The sequence below is a fragment of the Nanorana parkeri genome, unplaced genomic scaffold (genome assembly GCF_000935625.1).
Source record: "Nanorana parkeri isolate BGI_ZX_2015 unplaced genomic scaffold, ASM93562v1 scaffold715, whole genome shotgun sequence".
NCBI lineage: Eukaryota > Metazoa > Chordata > Amphibia > Anura > Dicroglossidae > Nanorana > Nanorana parkeri.
This window is the reverse complement of record NW_017306983.1, coordinates 190,345-202,848: the sequence shown is the minus strand read 5'-3', so window position 1 is coordinate 202,848 and position 12,504 is coordinate 190,345. Positions and strand designations below refer to the sequence as shown.

General features: G+C 44.9%; 1 protein-coding gene across 1 annotated transcript in view; it reads left to right on the top strand.

The window, feature by feature from the left end:
* The first annotated feature begins 12,137 nt into the window (after positions 1–12,137).
* The window catches only part of LRP8 (LDL receptor related protein 8), a 181,257-nt gene continuing 180,890 nt past the window's right edge, over positions 12,138–12,504 (top strand). The window contains exon 1 of the mRNA XM_018563976.1: positions 12,138–12,265. Coding sequence (XP_018419478.1) covers positions 12,190–12,265 — 76 coding nt within the window. The 5' untranslated portion in view covers positions 12,138–12,189. The remainder of the gene's footprint in view (positions 12,266–12,504) is intronic.

The following is a 12,504-nucleotide window of genomic DNA, read 5'->3' as shown; positions in this document are numbered from 1 at the left end:
CTCCCTGCCCAGCAACCTGGGACAATCTTGCCGGGGTCCCGCCGAGCTCCTGGCAACCTGTGGCATCATTGGTTGCTAGGAGCTCAGCGGGATGCCAGCCAGAGCACCACAGGTTGCTAAGAGCTGTCAGGGTGAGGCAGAACCCACTCGGCTCTTAACAGCAACACTCACCACCCTCCAGCCACTGATTGTCTACACCATCCAGCACCCAGTCCAACCACCCCAAAAGCCTAGAGACTCTCCTGACAGCAGTATTTTTGGAAAGGTTTTTCTTCACTTCTGTATTTATCTATTTACAGACTTACTTCCTCACTCTTCATGTAACTCTTGCAAAGTGCCCCCTCAGTGTGTGAATAAGGGAAAGATCAGAAAAAAAGGCAGCTTATTAAATCTAGCATCAGCAGACAGGAAGAAGGGTAGGTGCGATATGTTTATGTAATGACTGGAACTCTCTGTATATTTGTATTTTCTTTATCTTCCCTTTCAAAATTAAACACTGCCATATAATCCAGTTAAACCTGAAGCTGGCTTGCCATCGCTTCCTGATAAGGATAACCTTTCACAGGTAAATGATGATAAATTCAGTCCAAATCGTCAGCCTATCAGATAAGTAGAGATTATATGCAATCATTGCATCACACCTGGGTTCAGCACACATTTTACTATCTCCTAACAGTCACTCCACTTCCACATATAGGACTATTATTATTATGCAACTGCATGCGGTTAATTACATGTCACTTAACCCTTTCATGCTGCTTTTTTTAAGAGAATGTATCATTGTTTTGTAAATATTTTCTTATAGATCACTGTCAAGACTAAAAAATAAAAATAATCAGCTCAACTCTATGACAGATATGACAAATTCTCGGCACTCTGGGTTACTGCGGGCTCACTTGGTGCGGTCTTGCTTCTTGGACTACCTGCTGACAGGGGTCTCTGTGGTCCGCTGGGTACTACTTCTAATTTTTTTCTTGGTCATTTTACTTCCCTAATCAAGGGATGCCACACGTAACCTCTTTTTTTCCTCCCTTCCGCGTCTCTCTCTTCCTCTTCTCCTATATTTGTCCCTCCTGTCTTTTTCCACTCTTTCTTTTGCTTTACCACTGTCCTTTCTCTTTCCCTTCTTTCTTTGCTTCCTCCTGGCACTCTCTAGAGTCCTCCTGGCACTTACGTGGCACTGTTCGCAGGGGAGTCGGGAGGGCGGTAGGGGGGGCTGCGAACTCTGCGGTTCAGCCAGTGGTTCGGGTTTCTCCCCGGGTCCTCTTGTGTGGCTCCCCAGTCCCTGCGTCACCCAACACACCATGCCTATTACTAATATTCTGGGGTGTATAACGTTCCTGGTATTTTGGTTCCTCTTTTGGTTATGTCGTATTTTATTCACTTTATTGTTCTGGTACTGTGATTACTACTCACTTATAAGGACATTGGAGAGTGTTCTTTATTTCTTTTTTGTTATTCAGTGTACTTTTTTAAATGTCTTTTTTCATAATATTAAAAAAATTAAAATAATAAAAATATTGTTTTCTCTGCTGCATATGAATTATTATGCAGCCTTTTATCTAGCCAGCAGCTCTTGGCTCCTTTCACATGTTTTCCTCTCCCTCTTTGTCACTTGTTGTAGATGCCTGTTGATTACAGAGTTTATTAGCTATAAGGAGAATTATGAGGTGAGTGATTTTCACTCAGCCTCATAATCTGAGCCGACCTGTGACAATGAAACTGTCACAGGTCGGCTCAGTAGATCGGGAAGTGAGCGAACACATACCGGTGCTCGCTCACTTCTCGATCCTGTGCCGGCAGAGAGCCGTGACAGGGGAGAGACTTGATTCCCCCCTCCCCGCTGGAGGAATGGACGGGGGAGGGGGCGGGTACAGCTGGCTTTGGCTCTAGATAGGCAGGGCCAGCTGTCAATCACGCCGCTGGGTGGATCCAGAGCTACAGCTCGCGGTATACTGAGCTTTGGGTGACGGGAGGACCCTAGTTTGTGTCCTCCCGTTACCCTTAGGAGAACTATGGGGAAAAGCCCTAACCCCATAGTTCTCCTTTAAGGTAACATCTGTTAAAATAATTGAATGAATCAGGGGAGTGAATTATCTCTAAACTAAGGGCTCAGTCTGAACTTTTAATGAAAGAGATCCACTAATTTTCTGGGCGGCTCTTTAGTATACACATAGTGCTGTGGAAATCCTTGCCATATTTTAAAGCAGAACGCACGCTATAAATACATTGGGGGGGATTTATCAAAACTGGAGCAGACAAAATCTGGAGCAGAGTACGAGTACCGATATTTTTTTTCCCGTACTCTCCGATAATGATACCAGAAGTCCCATTAAGGAAGCCGGGCGGTGTGTAATGACTCGCCACCTGGTTTTCTGATTAGCTGATGGAAGCACTTGGTGACCAGGAAGCAGGGAGCTGGCTTTCTGGCCAATCTGGAAGCTGGGGGACGATAATTACTCGCCGACCGGCTGCCTGATTGGCCAGCTTTCCAACCAATCAGGAAGCTGGGTGGCGAGTCATTTCACCCCGCCCAGCTACCTGATTGGCCGGGAAGCCAACCAAGTGATGAGGGAGCATGGAGCCGGCAGCGTGTAATGATACTGGAAGTTTCGGTATCGGCATAGGCATCAGAAGCATTTGATCGAGTATGAGTACTCGCCCAAATACTCAGTATTGGAACCAATACGGATACTAGTATCGGTATTGGTGCACCCCTAATATTAATAATAATACTGTGTTCCAGGCGTTGTGGTGTGCTGAAATGCAGAAGCATGGTGAAATTCGCAATCAATGTCACTGCAGCACACCAGTGCAAATAATCTGTGTTGTGAATGGGCCCTAAATTCTCTTCTGCATGCAGATGAATGGGTACCTTCTGGTCATACTCTGTGGTCAAGCTTAGCCAGACTTCGCAGTGGCCACCAGTCTAAATCTTGTAAATGTGCCAGGCATGTGCTGAGATAAACACTGTGCCGGGCTGGCAGCAGATATGGCCTTTACAGGAAGTATATATTTATATGTACATTTTTACTTCAGAGATACTTACATCAACATTTTGGCAACAGAACAAAAAGAACGGATGGGAATCCAAATCTGATTTTTAACTCTAAAGTGTACCTGCCTTTGTTCACAAGGAGATGTTCTAAAGCCGTGTCTCAGATTTTCTACTGACTCCCAGAGAGTTTTAGCTCTTCCTTGGAGTTGGATGTCTTTACCAGCTATTTATTGAGATATATCAGATATAAATATAATTTCTTTAATTTCATAAGATTCCATTTCTGGAAATCAAATGGAATGAATATGCATATAACTGCAGATAATATACATGTTGTAAAAACACTTCCTGCCAATCCATTTAATAATCCTTTGATGTTAATGTTATTATATATGGTAATCTAGCAACGAAGCTTTTGTTTGCCAAACGCTGTTGTCACGCCGCTCTGCGGGTTAATGGAAAGGATTTGCACTTCTTTTCACATGACTACATCAGACACCGAGCAATGAAAACATTTATTAATGGTATTCTGTAATAATCACATGTTTAACTGTGGGAAAAGCAATTGCTGCCTCTGTCAGATGATCAATAGAATTAATAGGACCTTGAGGTGTATGTCACCTGCACCAAAGATGATGGTGTGAGCCACCATCTATTCATTCACTAGGGGCCACGAAGATTTGTGATTAAATTAAATGTATTTTGTATATTTTATATTAAATATGGTCAGGACTAAAAAATAAAATGCTTATACCGTCAGATAAATATAAATACTTTTCACATTTTGTTATGGTTACAGTGTTGTGTCTACAGAACAGGAAGTGAAGGGAACTTTCCACAAAGGGACACAGAATGCAAATGAAACAAAAGAAATAAAAACTGGCAGGGGTTTTAAAGAAGTTTTAAAGTCTCAGCATATCTTATCCTGTTTTAACATCCTGTTCTCAAAAGGAGTTTACGTCACCCTTAGGAGCTGTAAAGTGGAAGCATATCCTCTCCTGTTATAACATCAGCATTGTAATAGGAATACATACTAGAGTTGTTTTTTGATAATGCAATCAAAGCTTACTTGAAAAAATCCCTTTTATGTAGTGAGAGCGCGTTCCGTCTGCCCATCACTTCCAACAACTTCCTGGATTTCCAGTATGCTTTGCGTCTCTTTCCCCGCTGCTTGATGCGATGCAATCTTGATTTGTCAAATCTACATATCCCATCATGCATTGCTTCCTGCAAGCAATGATAATATTACATTGTTCAGACGTTGAGTTGTAGTTCAGGAAACCGGGAAGTGCCGGGTTACCGGGAATAGTCACAGGGCTGAGTGAAATTGTGTCATTGCATTGAGAAAGTACAGTACATCCTATGGGCATTCTCAATAAGTAAGTGTACAAACTTCTAGATCAATATGGTTATTAGTACAGGAATCGAAGTTATAGAAATTCAATATGGTAATACACATTTATTTTTATTTTTTTTAAATCAAAGTTACTCTATAACCATTCCCTACACTATCCAAAATCAAAAAACATCATGCTGTGATGTATGCAGAAAATACTGTTTTTTAATTGTCAAGGACAATGAAAAAGTAGAATTTATCAAAATGTTTTTATTTGTTTAATAGAATCAGGCAAATCATGAAGATATACACTTACTGGCAACTTTATTAGGTACACCTTGCTAGTACCAGGTTGGACCCCTTTGGTATTCAGAACTGCTTTACTTCTTCGTGGCATTGATTCAACAAGGTGATGTAAACATTCCTTAGAGAGTTTGGTCCATACTGACATGATAGCATCACACTGTTGCTGCAGATTTATCCATGATGCGGAGCTCCACCAGCCTGAACCGTTGATACAAGGCAGGATGGATCCATGTTTTCATGTTGTTTATATCAAATTCTGACCCGACCATCCGAATGTCGCAAAAGAAATGGAAACTCAACAGACCAGGCAATGTTTTTCCAATCTTCTATTTTACAATTTTTGTGAGCCCTTGCAAGCTGTAGCCTCCGTTTCCTGTTCTTAGCTGACGGAAGTGGCACCCGGTGTGGTCTTCTGTGGCTGTAGCCCATCTGATTCAAGGCTTGACGTGTTGTATGTTCCGAGATGCTCTTCTGCATACCTCGGATGTACCGAGTGGTTATTTGAGTTACTTTTGCCTTTCTATCAGCTTGAACCAGTCTGGCCATTCTCCTCTGACCTTTGGCATCAACAAGGTATTCTTGCCCAGAGACCTGCCACTCACTGGATATTTTCTCTTTTTCGGACCATTCCCTGTAAACCCGAGAGATGGTTGTGCATAAAAATCCCAGTAGATCAGCAGTTGCTGAAATACTCAGACCAGCCCGTCTTGCACCAACAACCATGCCACCTTCAAAGTCACTCAAATCACCTTTCTTCCCCATCCTGATGCTCGGTTTGAATGTCAGCAGACCATCTTGACAATGTCTACATGCCTAAATGTATTGAGTTACTGCCATGTGATTGGCTCATTAGATATTTGTGTTAACGAGCAGTTGAAGAGGTGTACCTAATAAAGCGGCCAGTCAGTGTATAACACAAGTTCTTCCTTATTCCTCTTTAAACAAAGCTCATTACTCAGCTGTGACGACACGATTACCAAGCTGAAAAACGCTGCTTCCTCCTTCCTGCTTCCTCTACTGACTCATGACCAACAGTTGCAAAGTAACCATATTGATTGCTGCTGAAGCATTAGTATCACAGACAGCATTATATCTCGAATGACAGCGTTACCATAGTAATGTCATCTAAAGTATTTACTATATCTTTAAAGTAGGATTAAACTCTCAAACTTTTTTCAGTATTGAATCCAGAGCCATAGCTAGCTCCTTTTGCGCCCGAGGCAAGAACAGAAAATTGTGCCCCCCCAACAAACGTGTGCGGTATGTGACATCTTACGAAACTAATGAAAACATTTTTAGTTTCCGAGGGCTTTGGGGAGATAGTAGGGGTCTAAACAGATCCCTGACATTTCCCTTTTGAAATGTGCCGCACCTCTTCTCCCTGCCGAGCCGCGGCTGTGTTGGCTGCCTGGTGCCCCTGTTGCCAATGCCGCCCTGTGCTCACCATGGCAACAGAGGCTGGCCTTTGCTATGCCCCCTCTCAGCTACGCCTGAGGCAAGTGCCTCACTTGCCCCATGGTAGCTACAGCCCTGATTGAATCCACAAAAACCAAATAAATATTATCCAGCAAAGTATTTTGGCCTAAACACTTAGGCTGGGTTTACACCTGGGCGTACTACCGGTATAGGCGCGTTTTTTAGCACGTTTTTTCCTTCAGTGAAACGCGAGTTCGATGCTCATTTTTATACCTCCCTGGTGGTATGATTTTTTAAAATCTTTTTTCTAGCTTTTTTTAAAAATCTTTTATTTTCTAGCTTTTTTTCGGGTTTTTTTTAAACTTTCAAACTTCCCGCCGCTTCCGCCACCCTGCGATGCGGGTGCTCGCAAGGGACGGAACTCGGAAGACGGCAGCGGCCAGAGGACACAGCGGGGATCGCGGACAAGGTAAGTCCTACGCTGTATTGCCGAGTGTGGCTCGGGGTTACCGCTTTGTTAACCCCGAGCCACACTCGGGAATACCAATGGATACACGCGGAAAAACGCCCTAAAAGAAGCTCCTGTACTTGTTTGGGTGTAGGGCGTTTTTCAGTGCGTTTCTACGCGTTGAAATACGCCCAGGTGGGAACCATGCCCATAGGAAATGATGGGATTTCCCTTGCTGAGCGTTTTTCAGCGCTTCGATCAGCGCTGAAAAACGCCCAGGTGTGAACCAGCACTTACAGTCATCATGTTTCAAAACAGCTCCAACTCTCTTAGCTCGGCTTCCCTAAACTTCCTGTCCGGTATAAGATCACCAGGGAGAAAGCAATCTCCAGCAGTCATCTATCTACTAGCTTGGAGGAGAGGGGAGCAGGGGAGTATCTTGCCTTTCTGTGCCTGTATTGTGGAGACACACACATCTTACTAGCACACATAAAGGTGGCTCCATAAGACCCTGCTAGGGAAAAGAGCCACCCTAAAACAGGATATCAGGGCCATTGCTCAGGAGGTCATCTGATTTTGCAGGAAATTAAAACTTTTAAACATCAAGAAGCAGCATCTATTGTAAGTGATTTAATTTGAAATAGCTTTTGACTTTAATATCACTTTAATCCGGGTTCACAATATTTTATATGCAATGACACCGCAATGCACTAAGGCAGGAGTGGGCAACTCCGGCCCCCCAGCTGTGCTTTAACTACAAATCCTAACATGTCTCTACCTCTGGGAGTCATGCCTGTAGCTCTCAGTCTTGCAATGCCTCATGGAACTTGTAGTTCCACAGCAGCTGGAGGGCCAGAGTTGCTCACACCTGCACTAAGGCAATACACCTATGCTGCAGGGCAATGTGCAGGGCCATGTAATTCCGTGCTTTGCCTTTCTAAAAAAGGGTCAGCTGCGGTTTTAGCTGCACTGGAATGCATCGGCAGCCTCTTCACAATGAATGAAATGTCTTAACACAATGCACAAATATGAACCTGCCCTAAATAGGCAGCCCTAAATAATATCCTGCCATGAAAGTCCTTATGAAGCCTCTTCCTGTCACAAGGTGACAACACTGTGTTCCTGTCTCTCAACTGCTCATCATTTGTGGTGAGCACAATGGAGACTACAAGTGGCCATTTCAACACACAGGCAGGGTCTATCGTTGTCACCATCAGGAAGGAGCCCGCAGAAATGCAATGCAGTCAGGGCCGGTGCTAGACTATTTTGCGCCCTAGGCAAGATCAACTACTTGCACCCCCCCTCCCGTGACGCAACACCCAATCCCCCCCTGCACAGCCCCATTCTCCTGCGGGTTAACTTCTGCAGGCGACGGGTGGATGTAATTTAATTTGAAATAGCCAATAGCAGACTAGATATTGAAACCCCACCCACTGAGCAGAGGAACGAACCTGAGAGAGAAAGTTGTCCCTCAGTTACGCTCCTCTGCTCAGTGGGCAGGTGCAATAGCCAGCCTGCTATTGGCTTTTGCAATTTAAAATAGACGGGAGGTGCCATGGGGGGTGAATGGTCTAGGCTGCGCCCTAGGTAGCAGTGCACCCTAGGAAGCAGTGCGCCCTGGGCACTTGCCTAGTTTGCCTAGTGACAGCACCGGCCCTGAATGCAGTCATAGCTGGAGTGCTTGTTTGATGGGAAGAGGCTACAAAGAAGTTGCATGAGATCTACAAACACAACGTATTTTAGTAACATTATTCATTAAAAAATCAGGCATGGCAGTTTAAGAGTTAGCCATGACATTTGGTCTGTATTCACATGGGGCTTGTATGTGTGTTCTGGCATTCCTGCAGTAGGAACCTACAGATTCTTGCGCAGGAATCCCAGTTGTCATTTAAAGAGATGTCACCAGCACACCAAAAAATCCTTTCAGGATAACCATGTGTTCATATAATAAGAACCATGTCAAGTAAAAATGAGCCCTTTCGGGTCCCTTCATCAGGCTTAACATTGACAGAAGTGTACACAGACATTTTAACTAATATAGACATACAAATGTGGAGTGACAGGAATCCCAGGGCTGCCTGTTTAGAAGCGGCTGCTGTACCCATGAAGTTAATTACTGGGTGACAGCCAGGGCCGCATTTCCCACAAGGCCACCGAGGCCCGGCCTCAGGGCAGCAGCGAGTAGAGGGGCAGTAGGGATGTGGAATTCATAACATAAGTAAAAATTAAAATAAATAAGTAAAAAATTATTGAAAAAATAAAAAAGTGGTAAAAAATTATAAAATTGAAAAATGATAAATTATAAAAAAAAGTAAAAGATAATTAGATAAATAAATCACTTGTATGCAGCCTGCAGTTCTGCCATTCTCCATGGGGAGGGGGAGTTGGCGGGTGGGGGGGGGCATTGAGGAATCTGGCCTGGGAGCAGCAGAGAGAGTAAATCCGTCCCTGGTGACAGCAGCCGCATCTGAACGGGCACGCCTGGGATCCGTAGGTTCCTGCTGCAGGAATCCCAGAACGCACATACAACCCAAGTGTGAATACGACTTTACAATATATAATGAAAACACTCACTTCCAATATTTCTGATGCCATGTAACTAAGGTTCTTCAATTAAAATATAAGTTAATCAATGTTTACGCACACCTAATTATCCCGTCGGTGTAATTGGGGACACAACAAATATGTATGCGTGTACGGTGACTGCCATAACCTGTGACTTTATCATTTGAAATGACTGAAATCCCATTTCATAGACAGCCCTTTGATTTTGCATTTCTGCCACATCAAAGGCGACGGGAGCCTCTGCCACAGTAAAGGAATACACATTTACTTGAAAGAAAAACAGATCACAGTGTGCAGACGTAACCCTTCATGAGGAAACTTTCAAAGTGAAGGTATTCCAGGGGAGATTGGGGAGCAGTCGGTTCCTGTGACTGCCGGACTCATCTGAAGTGCAGTCATTATTATTATTATTATACAGGATTTAAGTATACGGGGCCACTGACATGGTGGGTGCTATCCTGTGCTTGGGTCACATATGAGGGACATGGGAGGCATCAAGCTGCATCTCTTCTCATCAGACTAGGGAATGACTACAAATGAGAGTTTTAGTTTTCTGTTATAACAGCAAAAATCTGGAGTTTTCAGGGGAATTTCCCCATTTTGGAGTCAATAGAGAAGGCAAAATTAAAGTGACATTAAAGGATAATTCCCCCCCCCCTCCCCCCAATCTTAATGTCGGCAGTTACCTTAAATGATGTTTCTTAATCCGATTTTCTTCTTCTTTCCGTCCTTTTCAGCCTTCATTCTCTCCAGCGCTGTGGCGGCTGTCCGATCCAGCGCTGACTCCTCTGTCCTTGCTGGCACTTCCGCTCCAGTGGTGTCTGCATGCGGGTGCACGCGTCCATAGGCTTACCTTGCGTCTCCCGGCCGAAAATCCGAACTGCGCATGCACCCGTCCCAAGATGCTTTGCGGCCGGCCCGAGCAGTTTCAGATTTTTGGAGACGGCAGCGCGTGGCGAAGACACAGGTAAGTTGAAACCGCTGTTAACGCGTTTTAAAAAAAACAAAAAACTTTTTGCATATAGATAAATAAAACAAGTAGGTATCTCCCAGAACACCCAATTGCACTAAGTCCAGGGAGGTATATGTAATTATTTATTATCCACTGTTTGTAACTTTTTAGACCAATGAAATGTTTTTAAGCATATTGAGATCATGTAAATAAAATTCTTTATTATACTATTATTTATGACCAGTCATCATGTCTCGTTACCAAGCTAAGCCATGGTATCCCACATTCATCATTGGACACTTTTAAAGCCCCATTATCACCTTGTTTTTTCATGTAACTTTTTGCATATATCTACTGCTTGCTAGCAGTAGATATATGCAAAACAAACCGGAGGGTTTAGAAATGCTGCAAGGGTCTCAAACCTGCGGCCCTCCAGCTGTGGGGGAACTACAAATCCCATGAGGCATTGCAAGATTCTCACAGCCACAAACATGACTCCCAAAAAGAGATGCATCATGGGATTTGTAGTTTCACCACAGCTGGAGGGCCGCAGGTTTGAGACCCCTGCAAGTTTAAGGTGTCTTTTGGTTCTTTCTGAACAGTGTTTTTATATTGAATTTCCATAAGTTCTACCCCACTCCAAATAACAATATTGATCTAGAAGTTTGTAAACATACATATTGATAATGTAATCAAAGGACGGGATGTACAGGACAGGAGAGTATATGCTGGGACTTTACAGCACATTTAAGGATGCACTGGGCTTTAAACAGCTCACGAGGGAGACGGAAACTCCTTTTAAAAGCCGCCGGATTGCCTTGTTATTTATTTTCCTGGCGCCAAGATGGCAGCCTATGTGGTAGTAGCCCCGCCCACATGTATGCTGCCGTGGGCTGGTGCCAAGGAAGGAAATATACCATACATTGTGAGTATGATGGAATTTTCAGTTTTCCTGTTGCCAACGTGGCAGCATACACACAGACGGCGTTACTATAACATGTATGCCGCCCTGAACTGGCACCGATAAAGGAAAATTACGAGGTGAGCATGACAGAATTTTCCATTTTTTTGCAGAAAGTGTAATAAACCCGGAAAGTCACAGTACACAAAGGACAATCGTTCTGAACGGCACCACAACGCACCTTGTCAGCAAGCTCATCATTGTAACGCATGGTAACACAGCGTCCATCTGTGTCTATTCATCTGGACATTTTGGTGCGTTGCTGGCCCGTTCATTAGAATGCGTGGCCTAACCGAGACGCATGTTAAACACGTGAAAAAAAATATGCGCTAACACATGTTTGTTAATGCAATCCACCGGTGTGGTGTCAACCCAACCTATATATTTCTGTATTATGGAGGCAGCCATTGCTGAAGCTCTCCTTCTGTATAATGCTACTTGCCTGGCTGTCATTTCTTTCTCAGCTACAGGTCTTAAAAAATCAGCCCCCATTCACACCTAAGCATAGTGGGAACACGTGACGCACGTTCCCTCACATTCGCGGGCTTTTGTTTCCCATGCTTGTCGCACACCGCCATTGATTTAATTGGGTTGCTGAATGCACGCCAGACGCAGGAAAGTAGTGCATGTAGAATATTCTATGACGTGCGTTCTACGTTCTTTTTTTGTGTGCGTTCATATGCACGAGGAAAAAAAAAATTGCTCTGCTGCGTTTGGGGTGCCATTAACTAGTAATGACAATGCAATCGGCTTCCGCGTTTGTGCGCTTTTCGTGAACACGCATCAAAGCACACACTTTGGTGCGCGTGTGACGCACGTTGATACGCCTAGGCGTGAATGGGGACTTAGCCTCTTATATATTTCAATGTCGGTTCCCTTTCAGAACAAAGCCCAGTTATATCGTCCTTTGATCCAATTATTAGACACTTCCGTGCTACGAAAGGGTTAATGCTAAGACGCCTGTCTTGCGCTCGTCTTCCATTGCCCGCCCACTAGGGGCGGATCACACCTAAGAGGATGACAGGAGCCACGCCCTTCACTACGGTGTAACTCCCGGCCCCGCCCCCTCCCTGTCAATCCTTACGTGTAAGCACCCGCAGGTTCGCGATCTGCCCGGCCCCCGACTGGACACGCCCCGTGGGCGGGGCTCTGTCAGTCAGTGCACGGGCTGCCGGCTCCATGCGCCCCGGGACCCAGCGGAGGAAACATGAGGAGCGGCTGCAGCAGCGGGGCCATCCCGGGCCTCCTTCTGCTGCTGGTGTTGGGGAGCCGGACTGGCAGAGGTAAGGGGCGGAGCGGAGCGGGCGGCATCTTTCGGGGTTTCATCCTCATTGTCCTGTGCCACGACTCGCCCTCCATCACATCCAGGCCGGGCTACATCAGCACCAGCGCTGTGTATCCGATCATCACACCTGGCCTCCTCCTTCCTCATCATGTGTCTTCCTCACTCCTCCATCAGTCTGTCATTGCCTGCTGATTGCACCGACATAGACCCCTGCATGACCCTCCCCTCCCCCCATGT